This window comes from Pezoporus flaviventris, unplaced genomic scaffold (genome assembly GCF_033815535.1).
Source record: "Pezoporus flaviventris isolate CSIRO_AGI_PZ_B2104156 unplaced genomic scaffold, CSIRO_AGI_Pfla_v1 ptg000029l, whole genome shotgun sequence".
NCBI classification, from domain to species: Eukaryota; Metazoa; Chordata; class Aves; order Psittaciformes; family Psittacidae; genus Pezoporus; species Pezoporus flaviventris.
Window position 1 is genome coordinate 10,449,870 of NW_026892577.1, and position 18,744 is coordinate 10,468,613.

Consider the following 18,744-nt stretch of genomic DNA (forward strand, 5'->3'; position numbering starts at 1 on the left):
GGGGTTCTGCAGTGCTCCCTATGGCAAGTAGATTTGGGATCTGAAACAATTTGCCATGCCCCAACAGTGTTGCTGTCAAGTTCCCAAGGAGCCTCTAACGCACTAGTTATTCACAGGCCCTCTGCAATGAACCATGGGTTTGATATTTTATGGTCTGGTGTGTACAGTGCAGGATATGATTACACACAAGCCTGCTTCCCATCAGCCACCACCTCGTAATCGTTAACATATTTATCCTTGTGGTGCCTCAAGAAGATGACATTGTTATTAGTCCCATTTTATAGATTCAGAACTGAAGCTCAATAGCTAAATGACTTGCCTTTGATTACACAAGATTTACACTGAAGGACAGAACTGAGTTGTAACCCTACCAGGCCCAAGCAAGGATTGCACCAGGAGGACTAGATCTATGTGCAGAGCTGTCCTTCATCTCAGGTGCTTGTAAGTCTTAATGAAATTACTGTATCTGCACTGGTTTTGTGCTTTTGTGTCTCATCCTTTGCCATTGCAGCTACCTGCAGTGAATATGATGTAGATATATTACTACATGAAAAAGCTAAACTCTTTAAGTTACATCCTTCTGTAGCTGCTGAAGACAAGAGTCTCCAGATCATGCTCATGTACTTTATAGCATGTTGAGCAACATTGCTGAAACACGTAAGACATGCTGAGACAGTGTGTTAAGAAAGGTTGAGACCTAGTAAGATTTCCCTCTTCTGCTTTATCTGTACCACACTGTGCTGGAAAACGTGGTGACTGCTAAATTTCAGCCAGTAAATATACTCATCAGGCCTGATTTAAGTACCAGTTTGAGTTTGTGAGTAAACACTGCTTTCCAGCACAAACCACCCCTCTCAGTATGCCCAATGCACTCAACAAGTCCCATTTTATCCAGTACATGAATTGTAGAAGACAAGCCACTACACAAATAGAAAAAGACCTTCATCAAATTCCTCTCAAAGTAGTCAGTAAGATAGAGGAAGAAAGTACTATGACACACTTGCATTGAGGAGACCTATTGGTACTATCACCAAACTATCCGCTGGCAAGACACACAGGTGACAGCTCTCTTTCCTTAAATCAATTGCTGTTGTGGAGAAACAGGCTAGCTATCAGTTTCCATAGTGGTAACCATAGGCCTCAGAGAAATGTATTGATCTCTAGGAGGCAAACACTGGGAGCCAGCCATTCCTACCACTCAGGCTTCAGATAGGGTGGGTGAGCAGCTGCTATAGGTAAGAGAAGTTTGCAACAAAGAGCACTGTCATGGCTATGAGGCTCTGAATTTGACCTGCTTTCCTCTCTGTGCCTCAGAACAGTTAAAACCCCAGATAAATATTTGTGTGCTTCATCTTAGACCTCTGCTAACCTTTCACCACCATGTCTTGAGTGCATCTCTGTTTATCTTATCCTGAATAACATAAAGCTTTCTTATCTAAGCAACTGTCTCCCAGCATTAAGGCTTACCAATCAGCTGCCTTCCTGACCTGATGTGCACCCCAAATGTCTCTGGTCTTCCCCAACCACTGTGAACTCAGAGTTTTCACTGGGCATGCAGATTCATGTGAGCCCAGCATCTGTGAGAAATGCTGCTCAATACTTTTGAGCCTTCCCAAGTTGGGTGTGACTTGTGCAAATTGTTTTGTTTTTTCAGTGGTGCCAACAGGACCAAACTTTAGGTACAGAAATACTTCTCAAAATCGGAGTCAGGTCAGAATCTGGCTCCACAGAATTACTATATAGCAAAAGTAAGATTATTTCTAAAGCAATAATAAAGCCACTTGAGATTTTTCTTTAATAAGCAGCAATATCTCATATTACTTATTAGTACACAGCATCAGCAACTGACATAATACTTCCCCCAAAAGGATTAGGCAACTCGGAAATATTCATATACAAGGCAAATCGGAAGTCAGCCACAAAATGGAACAAGAAAGGACATCAGGGTCCTAATAAAGGATGAGGAATATTTTTCTCATGAAATGCTTGAATCAAGAAAGGAACAGGAACTGAAACAGAGCAGGACACTGTCCCTGCCTGGCACTACAGGAAAGAGCTGATTTCATGATGATCTTTACTCTTGGAACAAGAAAGCACAGATGTTCACTGGAGACTAGGAAACCGAAGGAAATACCAAGATGAAAGAGCACAGCAAAGATGCATGCCTCTCTGTATCATTTAGATGAAAACATAAAGATTGGTGGGAAGATATTTAACCAGCAACTGAAACAAGCTGAAGCGAGGAAGGGGAGAAACCCCAAAGACCTAAGTCCAGATACCGGAGATGGCTTGAAATCACAGGTAATTTCCTATAGATTCAGTGAAGTCAAGTTACAAATGAGGACCACCAGGTCCTACTTAAATCACCTGTTAGTCTACAGACTATTAGAGAGCAGGGTGGTACTGGTATGCAGTTACTGCCAGTACATGCATGCTTAAGCAAGGTAAGATCAAAGTCACTTAAAAATAAAAGGGGGAATAAACCCAACATTTTAAGCAAAAGGTTTGTAATGATGGGCTTGAAATCGAAATGCTTAGGCAAAAACATCAGCAAACACTCATCTATGCCACCTAGCTCTTTGGATACCATGCACTTTATAGGTATCCGTACATTTTACAGGGCTCAGTCCAGTTTGATTCCAATCACTGTACATCACAAACAGCAGGTTCTACAGAACACAGTCAGAGCTGCTTTGCATTAGCAAGGTTTGTCGAAAACCCTCCTCAAAATCTGCCCTCCTGAGTATCAGCCCATTAACCCAACTTCAGCAACTCTTCTCCCACTGTCCTTGTGCTGTGCAAGTATTTGCTGCTAGCCTTCCTTTCCCCCTGCCAAGTCTTTTCCCACCCAGCTTTAACCTTGTTTCCCACACTTAACTCTTTAGCCTCCCCATGCCCCCCATCTGAGTGTGGAGTGTGCAGGGTGAAACTTACGGTGCTCGGTCGTGGTTCAACCCGTTCTGTCTTTGTGAATTTATTGGAGGTAGAACAGGTTTGCTGTTAATCTCAAGCCCTCTCCGCAAAGTCTCCCTGATCTGCTCTGTATCTGCAAAGAGAAATTTTTTAAACATGACTTAGAGTCCTCAGAAACATCACAGACATAAGGAAATGTCAGCTGGTTGACTTTTTTTTAAGGCCTGTTTCTATGCTGTGTTTCATCTAAACTCTTCCCCTTCAGAAAGAAATGAAGATCTCTTAAGGGTTAATTCTTACCAGCTCTTTCTGCACCTCAGGAGTCATTTCACTTTGTAAAGTCAGACTGAATTCTCTCGCTTTGGGCTGCGACGTTATGTCAGGCAAGGAGAGCTGGAACCTTTTGTACTGAGCCCTCCTCATGAGGAAATTCTGAGTAGTTTTGTATCCTTTCATAAATGAGGTGTTTGCTGTTTCTGCAGCTCCTACAGAACCTCATGACACTTCCAGCCTTTGCACTGGAAGCCACTTTTCCCATTAGGCATAACAGGAATTCGTTCCTTTACCAAATGAGTGCAAGGACATTCCCAAGCTTTTGCAATTGGCTTTGCAAATCTGTTGATTAATTAACGACAAGATTCACAAAAGAAGGGAATTTCATGCAGGGCAAACTTTAGCCTGAAGCTCACATTTGAAAATAAACTGCAAATTATGCAGTTCAGATGCAGTCTTCTTACTTTTTCATCTGCCTATAATGTCTAATGGCCAAATACTTCAATAGGAGCCTTGCTTTCCTTAGAAGTTTCCTCATCTTTTTTTGAGAAATGTGGGAATTGGGTAGACAAAAAATATCCAAACGATTTAAAAATCTTTTGACGGCTACACAAATCTCATCATGTTCACCAGTCTTGGGCTCTCCATTCACAGAGCTGAAGGAAAACAGCCTTTTTAGATTCAATGCAGCTCAAAATATTTGCACAGGAGCCAGAAGGAACCCTATATGTATTTAAATGCTTTTTATTTTACCATGGACTTAAACCCAAGTAAGATACCATTCCTGTGGAAACCATTATTAATTCCAGGAAAACAAGCCCTCCAATTTTACATTGTTTCACCCACTTGAAAGGCAACACGTGTAATTTCAAGCACGTGCAACGGCAATGACATCTGTACCCTGAGATGGCATCTCACTATAAAGGGAAACTCCGCTGTAATTTGTTTCTTCTTTCCAGAGTTCCGTATTTGCAAGATCACTTGAGTTCAGCTACAGAAATGTGCAGGATCAGTCTAACTTGCCACCCAAGAAGTGACAATGTGAGTAAAGGAGCACATCCTGGGAAAATGCAGTTGCTTCACCTTGCAGGTGTTTACAGTCCTGGTTTCTTTCACCCAGTGCTAAGTTTAACTGCGCAGATTTAGATTAGAAATAGCCTAAAACTTGAAGGAAGCATTTAGACAAAACAACACAAAGATCTCTTTTCTTCTCCCCTGCCTTACACAGAGAGGCCACACCAGAGTTCCTTTCCCTCTCCTGTGACATACTGAGCCTTCCAGCAACTGTAGTGTTTGTTATGAACCCCAAGATGCTGCATGACTCAGACCACTGCCCAGATCCATCAGAAAACAAGCACTGACAGTGACTCAGTTCAGGACCTCTCACCTTTTCCAGAGAGCCGCCGTGGCTGGGTCCCAATGCAAATGCTCCTGCTGTCTTCATCATCCTCTGGGGGCCGGCTGAGATCGTCCCAGGCACATTTGGCACTCACTCCACTCAGGTTTGAGCCATCTGTCTCAATCCCTTTGTCCACTCTCTCCTGCTTGAAAAGATCCAAAACCCCAAGATGGTTTTGGGTGTTGCCTGAACCCGAGCTGGAACCCACCCTGGTTCAACCCAGCCTTTACATGACCCTCCTTTGTGGCCAGTTTCCACTCTCTGTCCTCCATATGTTGATCTGTCAGCTAACAGTGACTGCATATTGAGCAAAATTAGGGAGCTGGTCTGAACTGGAACAAACCTTTTCCATAGCAGGTTGGCCTGAAGTCCTACTCCTTTCCCACTGCTTCACTACACAGCCCTAGCAGGCATAAGGCAGGGAAAGAGAGAGGTGGAAACTGATGGTTTGGGCTATGCAGTGTTGCTACTTTCAGTGTTAGCTCTGATTTTACACCAACTCAAAGTACATTATACACTCCTCTGTGAAGCACAGCTTGGCAGTCTACCTAGTGTATGTCAGTGATAACAAACTCCTGAATAGACTTGTTCTCTTTCCAAGATTACCAAGGAATCCCACAATGAAAAGCGCTCAAAGAGAGACTCATCATTCACAAGAGTTCATCATTGGCAAACCAGACAACCACTGCGCTTTTCAGTGTGCTAGGGTGTTCAGCAAAGGACAAATGTGCAAGGAGACACAGGTCTGTTCACAATGTCAAAGCTTTTGCGTAGCTTTATCAGCAAAACACACAAACTTCCTGCCTTGCAAGTTGGACTTCCCAAGCATGCAAACACCATTTGGGCCTCATAAGGTGTCATACACCACCCACAAGCAGCTGGATGCTCCCAGACACCATGCACTTTGTCCAGGACATGTGCATCTGTAGCCAGCAAGACTGCCCTACGCTGCAGCCAACGCTTCCACAGGACACCTACCTGCTGGGGAAACTGGCATTAGTCTGAATTTCCATCTCTGCCCCACAAGGGGGTGATGTTGAGCTGAACAAACTCGGGGCTGAGCTACCCTGAGGAAGGGCTGCTCTTAACCGCTGTCACCTCTTCCCAAACCCACTTACATTCAGTTCCTCCTTGCAAGCTGCGCCCTAGAAAGAGCATTGCCTGTTCTTGTGACCATTCAAGAGAGGATCTGAGCAGCTCCAAGATAAGCACGAGCGCTCAGGGTGTGGTTGCACAGCAGTATAAACTGATGTAATTCTAGAGGCTGCAGTCCCACCCTCCTCCATGTGCTCCTACCCCTTCCCTTGAGCCAACTGTTTCTTTCAGCTGGATCACCTCCCTAAACTGGCTCTTTGGCCCAAGCCTGTGGCTGAGGGCAGGATCAGGGCAGTCCTAACATAGATTTAAGCATTCAAGAGACTGCTTTCCTTCTGTCTCTCTCCTTGAAAGACTTCTCCTCATTGGGATCTTCCTCTTGCATCAAGGGGAATCTGGCTTCTATGAAAACATCATAGGAAAATCTGAGAAATAACAAATCTGCTGGGATTTTCTTTTGTTATATCCTAAACATCAAATTAGTTGTTTTACCCAGAAATAGAAGTTGTGGAAAAAGAAGTAAAAATACATCCGATCCTACACATGCAAAACAATGCTCCGAGTGAGATTTAGCACTTGGCTCCTTTGGGAGCCCTCCGCAGTGCTCTGTGAGGACCCACATCAGCCTTGTCAGCATGGTTGCTTTTTGTTCCAGTGATTGGGGAAGCATGGGAAGACCACCAAACTTGCCCTTTAGCAGAAAACAGAAGAGCCCAAAGGGCCCTGAAGACTCCATCAGTACAATCTTGTGGGACATGCTTCTCCATCCCCACAGTCAGGGCCCCCGGACAGTGCACAGAGCCTTGGGGAGGGGGAAAGGGACTCGTCATCTGCATCTCAGCTGGTCTGCAGAGCACTTCCTCAAGAGAAGAAGCACAGCTCTGTTGGCATCCCCTGGAGATCAAGGGGGACTGATGGAAACGATCTGGCCTAAAGCAGCCAAATTTGCATGCCTGTTTTATAACGTTTGCAAGTATTGAAGGGGGGGGTGGGGGGGGAGCCCCAAAAAAACTAACCAGTAGCTGGGGCAGTGCACAGCTTTAGTCCATCTTTAGTCAGCAGAGATGTGCCTGGACTGACAAGCTCTTCTTCCTCCCTTGAAAGGGCAGTCCGAGCAGGAGCTTGGAGTAGCCCAGGGCAAAGGAGGTTCAGCTTTTTCTTTCCTCAAAGAAAGGATGTTTCTGTCCCATTTTCCTCTCAGCATGTGGGAGGGATGCTCTGAGGTTCTTGTATGTCATTGATCCCTTTCTGCATGAGCCAGAGCACTGCGGTGTGACCCGCAGAGCAGCAACCACAACTCAGGAAATTCAAATCAGCTTTATTCTCTTCTGACATATCTGCTAAAACAGAAGCGAAGCACTGAGAACCAGTGCAGAGCTGGGGACCAACAAGGATTGCTTGACAGTGCTGCCAGGGAAATCTGAATGGCCTACAGGGAAGCCTGGCTGAACAGAAAACAGCCAGCGTTGCCACAGCGTTAATTGCCGACATCCTGGGATGACATCTTAGTTGGGATCCATTCTCAGCAACTCCGAACAGAAAGTACAGCTGCTGCTGCCAGGGCTGGGTTTAGGCCTCAACCAATTCCCACAGACACAATGCAGCCTCAAAACAAGCTCTGCCCGCTTCCCAGGCAGACACCATGCCTGTCCGCTCCCGGGAAAGTTGTCCGTTTTCCCTGCCGGCTCCCTCTTTTCTCTCCACCTATCTTCCTTCCAGTGCTGCCTTTCAGCTCTCACACACCCTGTGCCACCACCAAGAAAATGCCAAGCAAATGGCACTTTATCCTTTCCCCACTAATTAGAGCAGGAGACGCATAACATAGCTGAACCCAGTCCAGCTCCCTGCGCTCAGCAAAGGCTCTTTGTGGGACTCAGCACCACAGGAGCAGGTTTCGCCCTGTGAATCCCCAGGGGCTGCAGCAGCAGAGCAGGAAGGAGGCTCACACAAGCATCTGTGCACACACACTACTGCATGGGCAAGAGAGAACAGAAACAGGAATGTCTTCAATGTAAGGAAGTCCGGAAGGACCACAGACATAGCAGCTTTCAGAGGCAGGACACACTGGTGAGGCACAGGTACTCTTTGTTTGCCTTAACTTGCCTTGGCTGACTCAGATTCCAGTAAGCTGAGCTACTTTTCATTTACAGTAAATTGAAGAAAACCCTGTTATCATTAGGAATCACCAGTGTGCAGAGAACAGAAACACCTCCAGGAGGTAAGAGGGCAACATTCTGAAGAGCCTAAAAACTTTATAGGACTTGCCATGGCATTAGTTCCCACATTGTAGGACATTTGTGGAACATTTTTTGTGTGTGTCTCAGACTGGGGTTATTTTAGATGAATAAAACCTTAAAAACAGTAAAAGTAGAATTTGGTTTTCTTTGTAAGCTTTCAAACCAAGAAATGCTGTGAGGCAACTGAGGGTAATCAGATGCAGACATGCAGACCATAAGCAAATGCAATGGCTTGTACGGAACGTGCATATATGCATGTGCCCTACCAGGCTAAGCCGTAAGTTCTCTGTTAAAGGCAAATACACAGTGATTCACTGAACCAAGGCCAGCAACACACTGGATTTGCCTGGGAGACATGTGCCCCAGTACCACAACTCTGCTGCAGGTATGCAGAACTGCCTCCTAAATGAATGGATCAGCAGTAGTCCATGGGACTGTGACCCCCTCAATAGAGGTCCTATGCTGATCTTTAAACATTAGAAATTAACTTAAAATCTAAAGAAGAATATGTCTTCCTACATGGATTAGTAATAACTGCATGAGATACTTTTGGCTTCTTATTATTTCTCAGACCACACTAACTGCTTGGCCTCAAGTGACATCCTACAGGAATGAGCTACACTATCATATTTGCTGTGAAAAAATACTACTTTTTTTGAGTTTTCTGCATGCTACATCTCCTTATGCTTGCATACAAAACAAAGGATTAATTTCCTAATAATGTCTAAAGCTTGTATTGTGCTATGTTCTTTTATCTTCTTCTGTTTTTCTCCTTTCTAAAACATGCAGCCCAAATCCTACCAATTTGTTTCATCAATGAGATTCTGTTTTCCTAGTCCCCCTTCTCTAACTTTCTTCCTAGAGCTGTCATCCACCTGGGACTGGATATGTGCAGTCCTGAACCACCTCTGAGAGAGCAAAGGGAGTCTCTAATACTTTTCCAGCACTATAGCAAACATTGAGAAGGTAACAGCACCTTTATAGAAAATAATAGAATGGTTTATACCATTAAACCAATTCTCCCTCTGGCTACTACAAAAGACATGACATTTTATAAACCAAAGACATACTTGTAGATGTGGGTCAATCTCAAATATTGTCTCTCCTCTTCGCATATCTGTTATCAACCAGGGGCCTCCAGCTCTACAAAGAAAGAAAGGAAGTCAATAAACCAAACAAGCACTTTAGCTCATATTCCCCACCAGAGACCTCAGAGTGGACTTGTACTGGAAGGAAGCACAAGATAGAGTTTAAAAGAAGCCTAGAAGCCTCTCTATGTTGTGCGTACATCTCATAACATGCAATTGTCCTTTACATTTCCCAAATACATAATAAAAGTCCTCCATGACATACCTATTCCTTGCCTAGTGTCTGGCACCACCAAGTCCTGCAAAGCCATCAGGATTCACACAGGCTATTATACCCCTGTCCTCTGTGTGGGCCCACTTACTCATACAAGACTGAGCTGAGTTTTAATCTTACAAGTAACTGAATTTGGACTGGAAGTCCAATGTAGCCTGGGTCTAAGGAAGATAGGCAAAGCATAGGGTCAAAATTTATACCTCTGCTACATATCTAAAGATGCAGCAGGGTCCCAGTGGGACTGCAGTTTTTGAAGAGATCAGCAATCACGTTCAGTACCATAAAGAGCCTCCTGCTCTGATAAATAGCCTCACAATAGACATTTTACCTAGCTGGTACTTAATGGCCAAGCTAGGTATGGTTCAGGGACAGTTCAGGGAAAAGCTTCGTTTTCATTAGCATTAAAAGTCAGAAGGGTCAAGATGTTTCCCAACAAAGGTGATAGAAAACAGATTACTGTGAAGATAAACTACTCAGAAACTTTTCTTTGGGTCACTGTGCAGGCAGACTGCAAAAGTCAGCCTCAGATGGTGCTTTTCATTTGAAATAAAAACTGAAGTCTGTTGCCATAAAAATTTTCATTATTTTCATGAGACACTTTATTATTGCAGTCAAAAGCCCCCTCCTCTGGCCTTGTCTGTGTTACAGACTCCTAAAGCATGCCTAAAATGGGAGCAATAGAAGTTAGTATTTTCTAGTTTTTCAGAGGCACTGATAGCCACTCTTTTTTCACATCACTTTGGAAGCTGCGAATTATTACCTGCAGAGGTGTGACCTGTTTCAGTTCCTTACTGGGATAGCAACGGACTTTTACCCTGACTCCACATCAGCAGCCTAGTAGTTTGCATTTTTGCCTTTGAATCATACACATTTGGGTCCCATTTTATCCTTGGAAAGGTACTTTTACCACATCGCAAACACCCAAAACCAACATGAGAACAGAGTGAGAGGGGTGCTATATCTCTATTAACTTCGAGGAGCAAAAGGAGCTGCAAGCAGCATTTATTGTCTTGGGGTACCAGAAACAAAGCTTGCAGCTAGACAAATTCACTCTACTTGAGAGAGCAGATAGTAGTGCCTAGAAGGGAAAGGTTCAAGTTTAAAAAGTCCATAAGCAAAGGCTCCTCCAAATAATCAAAGGCCATCGTGACACTAGAGAGTATATACTATTGTGCCCAGGAACACATATGCAGAACTATTTTGTTTTAAATAAAAAAAGTGATCTTTTGCGCTACAATCACATAGCAATAACTTCCACTAAATATAAGAGAAAATATTTAAACAAAACACTTGCAAGCCAAAAAAGTTTAGCTGCAACCGGGCAGCAAATAAAGCATCATCATATCATTTAACATTTAAAAGTGATCTGCTTCTTAACCCAGTGACATCTTTGTTTTGCTATGGGAGAAATAACAATGAACTTCACTTGCATGAACACTTCTCCTGTTTCAAATTCGCTCACCAAGAGTGGGGCCAGGTTGAGAGCAACTTTCTCACTTTCAGTCCCCAAGCTTTGCTAGGCATTGTAAATCAGACCTTCTTCCTTCCTTTTGAACTACACAGAGAGGTCACCAGTAAGTTATCCCAGCTCTAGTAGGAAGAGCCAATGAGAAAATACTGCAGGCATAAAAGGAAAGAAATTAAGCTTTCAAGACCTCATTCTGTTTCACCATGAACATGTGGACTTCTACATGCATTAATCTGCCATCTAAGTGTCTCTGTGTGAGAACAGATTTGCAATGAATTCCCATCTCTTGCTACAGCACGGGATTAAGTAAATTCCATTAACAAGTTAAAGATTGTTAATAAAAATAAACAAGTGAGTCGCTCTCCACGGGAATGCTCCCCTATATGGGCTATATGAACACTTACACTGGGACAGTCCGAAGCAGTTCCAATATCCCTTGCCCATTCCACTGCTGAGCTGCATGCAGTTCCTCAGTGCAAACTCCAACAATCTGGAATAAATAAAAAAGGGGACACTAAACTGGATGGGAACCAGGCAAGAACTCTAGAGAAAATGTACCACATGGTACTGGATCAAACATTGCAGGTACAGAGGAGAAGCACCAATCTTTAAAGTAGGAGAGCAAGGACAAATTGAGCCTGAGACAATAGAGGGATTCTGCAATTCCTTATGCCCTCTCACTACACTTATCACGGGAAGTGCCCTGGTCATGTAACATTTAATCTTGCACAGCATGTGCAACTATGAGGAGAGCCTGGTGATAAATCAGGGTTTACTGAAGATCCACTAATCTGTTCTCACTTTTCAATCTAGTCCACACAAGACAGGACAGGTTAGGGTCTGAGCATATGCAAAACACTGCTCTGTCAGCCAACTGCTAGGGGCAAATGCAATACTGCACCTGCAATTTCAGTCAGGCAAGGGACTTGCTGCCACAAGGGAGTGCTTCAGTGCTCATAAATCCTTGACCAACTCAGTCTGCTGACTGGTTACATCTTACCCAGCACCATAAAGTAAAGCTGCTTAAACATCACATAATCCACTCGTCACTGCAGGCAGTTGCATCCTGTATAAGGCAGGATGTGTTTGCTTTTTAGGATAGAGGCTGCCACACTGAGCAATACCAGATGTCTCTCTCACAGCAGCTGAGACTGCCGCTTCAGATGAAGGAGTGAAACACCCTTCAGCTGATAGAGGAAGGCAGTTTATTCCTGATCCATCATCTGCTGGCTTGTGGCTTTGAGCATAATGATTTGCTCTTTGGGATGAAAAGTTATTTTAGCCATGCTTTTCTATTTTCTTCCTCAATACTCTAAATCTTTTCCAATGACACTGAATTTTTGGCCAAGATTTGTTGAACTGATGTTTTATCAGAAAAGAGAAAAACTGAAAACTAAGTTCTGAAGAGCAGCAAGCAGAAGTGCATGATGTGCCTTTGCCACAAGCATGAATCTGCACTGATAGAGATCTGTGTGGAAAATCATCAACGTCAGCACATAGCCAGCTCTACACACCCTACTTCCCCTGCCCCTTGCAGACTTCACTTTCTCAGGACCCAGCCCTTCGAGACGCACTTCATCCTCACCCATCTCCCAGGCTTCCTCCAGTAACAGCTTGAATCACCCTTGCTTCAGGACACCCCTCCCTGGGCCTTCATTCACTAATTACATACAAACAGCAAGACTCTAAACAGGAAATTAATTTGTGTTCATTCTTTTCTTTTTGCAATCGTTTATCCTCAAGGGTCAAAATAAATCCATAACAACAAGCATCAAACAAAGGGGAAAACTAAGTCAACCATATGTGTTGTGGAAGATGAGAGGCCAAGAGCCTCAGGATGAAACAAGTTGACTGTCCTTTGATCCAGCACAGCTGGGCACTAAAGGAGAGATGAGGACTCACGCAGCACTAACTGGAGAATCAGCCAGGAATCACCCTGCTCATCTTGGCACCCTCTCTCCTTTCAGGTCCCACAACTCACCTTTCACTGATTAAACCCACACCCATCCCTTCCTTGTTGATAAAACAGGGACTTTTGGGCACCTCAGAAAATTAAGGAAGGCCTCTGCCTTTGCACAGCAGTTACCTTGTGTAGGTCTATGGAAATGGAGCTTCCACTTACATGTTGCAACTACAGCCAAGGACAAACGGGAGCAACTTGAAGCTTATATTGTAAAATACAGACACTTGCATTTTCCCACAGGATGGAAGCTTTTCCATAGAGCAGGAAGAAATAACCAGCTGACATAAACTATGCCAACTCTTCTACTAAGGCTATTAACTCCAATATGCAATTTAAAAATATCCAAAGCAGCCCATCTCTAAGAGATACCACTGAGAAGAAAGACTCCGGGAAAGCAAGTAAACCTGTTTGGCCAAGGGAGCTCCCGTCACTAACAGTCAGGTTTAATTGCAAGGGAATTTTTAAGTGTTTCTTTTGCAAAGCAAACCCGAACCTTTCTTAAACAGTACATCAATACAGGAAAGCTCACTCAGCCCCCAAAGAGTCTTTGTGTCAATGCTGCAAGCTACATTTCTGCCATTAAATAATGCTAAAGCAACTCTGAGTTCTGCTCCAAACTCTTCTTTTCCTGGCACTCAAACCAGTGGCTCACTTACCATAGAATTAATTTGAATTTAGCTCTACATTACCTTTTAAAAGTGTTTCTCTCAGCTTTTTTCCCCTATGTTCATGTTTGGAATTTCAGAGCAGTAACGTAATATTCAACTCCAGGTCTGTTGCAGGGTGTAAAACTTCTCTTCATCAGATAGACCTCTATCTTGAGAGCTGAACATGCCATTGCTCAATCCCTGTAAAATGCTTACTGAATACCTCCAGAGTAACAACTGGAAGATCAAATCCATGGTAATCAAATAAGGAAGAAAGGTGGAAGACCGGATAATAATCATCTGACTTATCAGAGCTAAATTAAATGTAACATTAGCTGCATTCCACACCAGGGAGGTGACAGTCAGCCACTATTGCTGGGTCGTACCTGTAGGAAAGTAACAACCCCAAAAGGAGTCTGCACCGGCTGCATCTGAGGGTCTTCTGTCAGCAACATGTGCTGGATTCTGGATTCACTGTTGTCCAAAGGGCTGTGCCACGATACATGGTCACCGCTGCAGAAGGTGTTTTCTGCAAGAAAGAGAAGCATGAAATATTTAGTCTGTAAAGTCTGACAGAATATTTCTTCTCTTAGCATCTGCTCCTGACCTCTGTCTGTTCCAGGACAGTCACTGGTGGCTATTCACAGCAACTACCTCCAGCCAGCTCTGCTGAGTCTCCGTGTCAGCTGAAGCATGTGATGCAGCAAAAGAACCTCACTGAGCTGTCTGAAATTCAAGAACTGACTTTAAAATTGCTCATTCTTGAGTCCTGGGGCAAAAAATGGGTGTCCTGCTTTGATATTAATCCCAAACCCAACAAATAAGATTAGTTTTTCTCTCATTTACTATTAGTCTCGTTTTGTGAGAGGGTGCAGTCAGCAGGCCATGCTGGATGCCGATGGGACACCAATTCATACTTAATTTGCAGCTCTGATTTGCCACAGAGAAAAGATGCTGAAATGTGACTTCACAAATAACATTTTGCTATGTCTAATAAAAATCCACAGTCTGCTGCCCAACTTGTGACGGTCTCAGTCAAAGCCACTTTCTCTCCCAGCTGTCTGGTGGCTCTGGTGCAGAATTATAATTAATACGTTCCTTCCTTCCCAAACAATGAGAAAACCAGTAGGCTATAAATTTCCCTCTATGTCAGAATAAAGTGCATCAAAACAAAGAGACAGAAATTATCCTTCCTTCTTTACGACTGCAAGCATTCCTTTCTTTTCTTCTTCTCCTACTTAGACAAAGCCCCAGATAATCCCATGTTCCACAGCTGGTGCATGCTAGAAAGCCCACCAGAACCCATCTGTATGTTGCTGCTATTAGGCTAATACTTGCTTTCTGAGTGAGCTAGAAGTAAAACAACCAACCATGACCATTTCACACCAATTATAGCATGGTCCAATTGCACACAGCTCCTACAAGATGTGTGAGATAATGCTGCCTAGCTGACGGCCTTGTCCTCAGGTCTTGTGCTTGTCTCACTCCAGACAGACCTTTTATAGCACATACAAGTAAACAGCCTGGAATACACACTCTGCTCTCTTACAGATGTGTAGTACCCCAGGGATGAAGCAAGTACTGCCTGCCTGCTACCAAAGCCAGTGGTAAGCACAACACCCCTCTGCCTGACCAAGCTCACTGATGAAGGCAGTCTGGGCTGCTGTTCTCACCATGGTCTCTCTCAAGGCCATGCTTACCAGAGAGGCTTTGCCCTCCTTTACTGGAGGAGGACTAGGACTTCTACTGCAGACAGGAAAATGTTAGTGGTTACTTGAGCTGCTGTTTGCCAAGACCGGAGCATCTCATATGATGCAGAGCAGGACCCCAGAGCATCTCATGATTCAGTAGAGTGCAGCTATGACCAGATGTGGTCCTGGATCTTCACCTAACCTTCCCACATCGCCTTCCAAATACATGTCAATAGGACTTCTCTTAACTATCTTTAGGGCATATTTGAAAATCCGTGAACATGGCAGCTTCTGCAGTGACAAAAGAGAAACAGCATTTGCCAGTAATTGTAGCTTTGTCCCCAGCCACATTAAAAAACAGACACTGAGGAACTGGGTCCTTGCACACCACTCACTGTGCACTCACACCACCACAACTGTGTGCATGTACTCTTGGCCAGCAGCAAGTGCAGGATGCTTCGAGGGAGCCATCAGCAGGTAATAAGAGTTATCTTGCAGTTGCTGTGGTTAAAAACACCAACAGTCTCAGTGATGAGCTAACTCATGCTCACCCGTTCAAGGATTTCATGCAGGGCGTCCCGGGCAACTCGTAGTTTCTCCACCAGGTGTCCCCATTGGCGTGTATTTCAACATTTATCATTACACGGTTTTCACATGAATGTCTTGGACTGCTTTTCCATTGAAAATTAAAATAAACTCCAAATACCATAAGGAACTTGGCCAGAAAATCGAGGCATGTAACAGAAGTGTTGTGATAAGTAAGGGAATGTTTTCCTTAGTTAAAATTAGGAAAGAAAGAAAACATAGCAAATGCAAGCTGCTTGAAAGAGTTTATCCTGAGGTACTCTAAATACACGCTTTCAGCTCTGCAACTGAACTGAGTGGCTCAGATACTTTAGTTTTAAAGTTGGGAAAACATAAGTATATAAAAGTGAAAAACATAATTTATGGGTTGTTTTTCTTTAGTATCAAGACTGGATTAAAGAAACCACTCAGAATGTTGCAAAGGATCTTGTGATATTTTCCAGGTTAGGCAAAATGTGGCTGATTGCATTTTTGGTTTAAATGATAAAAGCCTCTCAGTCACAGTTTTCAGGAACGAAACAAAGCCACAAAGCGCTTATTCTTGGGCCCTGTCTTTCCACCACAACACTTTGCCCATCAAATGCTCACACAATTCTATGCTGATCGATCGCTGTGTTTCACTGCTGGTGCTGCTTCTCCTGGGAAAGCCCAGCCCGTTTAGAGCAGGTTTTCAAATGCAAATGTCTCTGCTGGAAACCTACCTGTTTATGCCCATGCGAACACTGAGCACTTAGAAAACCTCCCTCTGCCTTGCATGCACACGAACACCACAAAATTCACACTGACTACTCAATTAAATCACACACAGAAATACTGCACATAATATGAAGCTGAATTAAAACCTGTAGGAGTGCAAGAAATTCAGAATTACAGCCTAAACCTCAGTTTTTCACTTGGTGCATTGTAATCAATGTGGAATGTGAGATATAAGCTCTTCTACAGAGACCACTGCACTGAGGACAGCTTTAATTGCAGCACTTATGGCCACAGAACCGAAGAAATTACAGAAAGGACTTGATAACCACTTTATTTTGCCTAATTCGGGAAAGGAGGGTGAGCATTCTCCTTTCCCACCTTTCACATTCATGTTTTCAAAACAAGACAATCAAAGTCTTTCCAAGCATTTAAGTTGCTTGGAAAGTTGCCAGGGAAGTTGTGAACGCTCCATTCCTGGCACTGTTCAAGGCCAGGTTGGACAGAGACTTGGGTGGCATGGTTTAGTGGGAAGTGTCCCTGCCCATGGCAGAGGGGTTAGAACCTGATGACCTTAAGGTCTTTTCCAACCCTAACTGTTCAATGATTCTATGATTCTAAGTTTTAAACACTGTTTTAGCCAGAAAATCCTAAAGCTTTCATAAATGATTCCTCCAAAGTAAATTTATAACTAAACTTGTGGCTTTGAATTTAATTTACGTTGAATAGAACACAAAACATCCCAATAAATCCTCAAACTCATTACAGCATGGACAGATGCGAAAAGTCTCCTGTGGTTTTTGCACCTATCATTTGCAGTGCTGTTGATAATTCATTTTTCACAACCTGCCTTTCATCCACAAACAGGTAAAATGCTCTAGTATTTCCCACGTGCAGGTATGTATTTTTATAAACCCAAGAGATGAGTAGGCACAGGACATACTCAGGTATGCGAGGAGCACAAACACCTTAAAAGAAGCAATACACTTCAGTCAGACGTGCCTGAAGTCAGCTGTTTTTATTCCCCAAAATGCAACCCTATATCTCACACACCATGCAGACTAATCAAAGGAGCAGCCTGCCATCTCCAAACTAATTTCTGAGATCTGTTTTGCATTGCTATGAACGAAGGATGGGACTAGGACCTTCAGAGATCATGATGCCAATATGGGTCTCTCAACAGCACTCAGTTTTATAGCCATACTGAGAAGTACGCATTTTGATGCCTACTGCAGATATCAAATGAGACGCCTACACTCACAGCTGGAAGCTACTTATATACAAAATGAAAATGCAGGCATGAAGATAGGTATTAATAAACAAGTAAAGGAAATATTGTATGGAAAACCAAAAGATTACAGGAAGAAGTTTATGTCTGCGGAGCACTGACCTAGTCTGACAGGACTTATTGCTACAAACATCTCAGAACAATTTGTAGTTTTAAGCCAAAACATAACCCCCCTTTCAGACAAGCACAGAACACTCCTTTACAAATTATCTCAGTTTAGTAAAGCTGAAAGTTTAGAGCCTCAGCAACAAAGCAGGTTCTGCAAGGATCATATCACAACACTGATGCTGTCCCAACCCTTGTAGATTTGGGAACTACCTCTGCTCTATACTAGGTGATTAAAAGCAACTTTTGGTCCAAAACTTTTCACTCTTAACAAGCTCTGGTATGACAACCCTTTTGGCATGTTGCAATTATGTGCAGATTAGCACCTGTGGGAAAACTTCTTACTGGCTTTGAGCAGGGATTGAACACATCAGATGGTACCAAAGTCCTTTTGCACTGTATTTCTGAAGGAGACAAACTGCATTTGTGTCCAGAATTCAGGAAAATGTGAGACGGCTTTCAGCAGTAGCTGTGAAAAATCATGGGCTTCTACTGGACAAGCACTTCTCTACCACTACAGGAGGGCAATGACCAGCCTGGGAGCAGCAAATGCCAGGACTCGGGTGTCTTTTGCTGCTGCAAAGACTTCTGCCTCTGAACTCCCATGCTACCTGACTGCACAGCAAAGCCAACAGAGATGTGATGTGTCCAGGGAAATAATTTTATATAATGGGAGAATTTTGATGTACTCTTGTGTAAATAGTAAGCCTCAAACTAGTTTGTGTGTTCCCATGATCAGGACTAAGCTTAGAGAAGACTTCTAGGAACAGGGGAACTACAGATGCTCTCTTCTCTGTGGGTGTGCACATTGCGGATGGACTCCTCATTGCCTAAGGAGGAAGGAGCTCTTCACTAAAGCTTTTACTGCAGCTATGGCACACACAGGAAGACCCTATCTAGGTTCACTGCGTCTAAGGTTGAGTGTGACACACCACCACTCTTCACCACCACAGGGAGCACTGTTAACATTTTTACTCATCTGCTTTTTTTTACAGTCCTTTAAAAAACAAGTTTCTCCAAGAGCC

General features: G+C 43.6%; 1 protein-coding gene across 4 annotated transcripts in view; it reads right to left on the reverse strand.

Annotated features, from left to right (window-relative positions):
- SUFU (SUFU negative regulator of hedgehog signaling) overlaps positions 1 to 18,744 on the reverse strand; it is an 89,332-nt gene that overhangs the window by 26,064 nt on the left and 44,524 nt on the right. For 3 of the 4 annotated variants that reach the window (XM_061458872.1, XM_061458876.1, XM_061458875.1), the window contains exons 4-8: positions 13,744 to 13,886; positions 11,152 to 11,237; positions 8,988 to 9,060; positions 4,574 to 4,730; positions 2,935 to 3,046 (exon numbers count right to left, since the gene is read on the reverse strand). In XM_061458872.1, coding sequence (XP_061314856.1) covers positions 2,935 to 3,046; positions 4,574 to 4,730; positions 8,988 to 9,060; positions 11,152 to 11,237; positions 13,744 to 13,886 — 571 coding nt within the window. The remainder of the gene's footprint in view (positions 1 to 2,934; positions 3,047 to 4,573; positions 4,731 to 8,987; positions 9,061 to 11,151; positions 11,238 to 13,743; positions 13,887 to 18,744) is intronic. The other variant, XM_061458874.1, reaches the window with a different exon arrangement.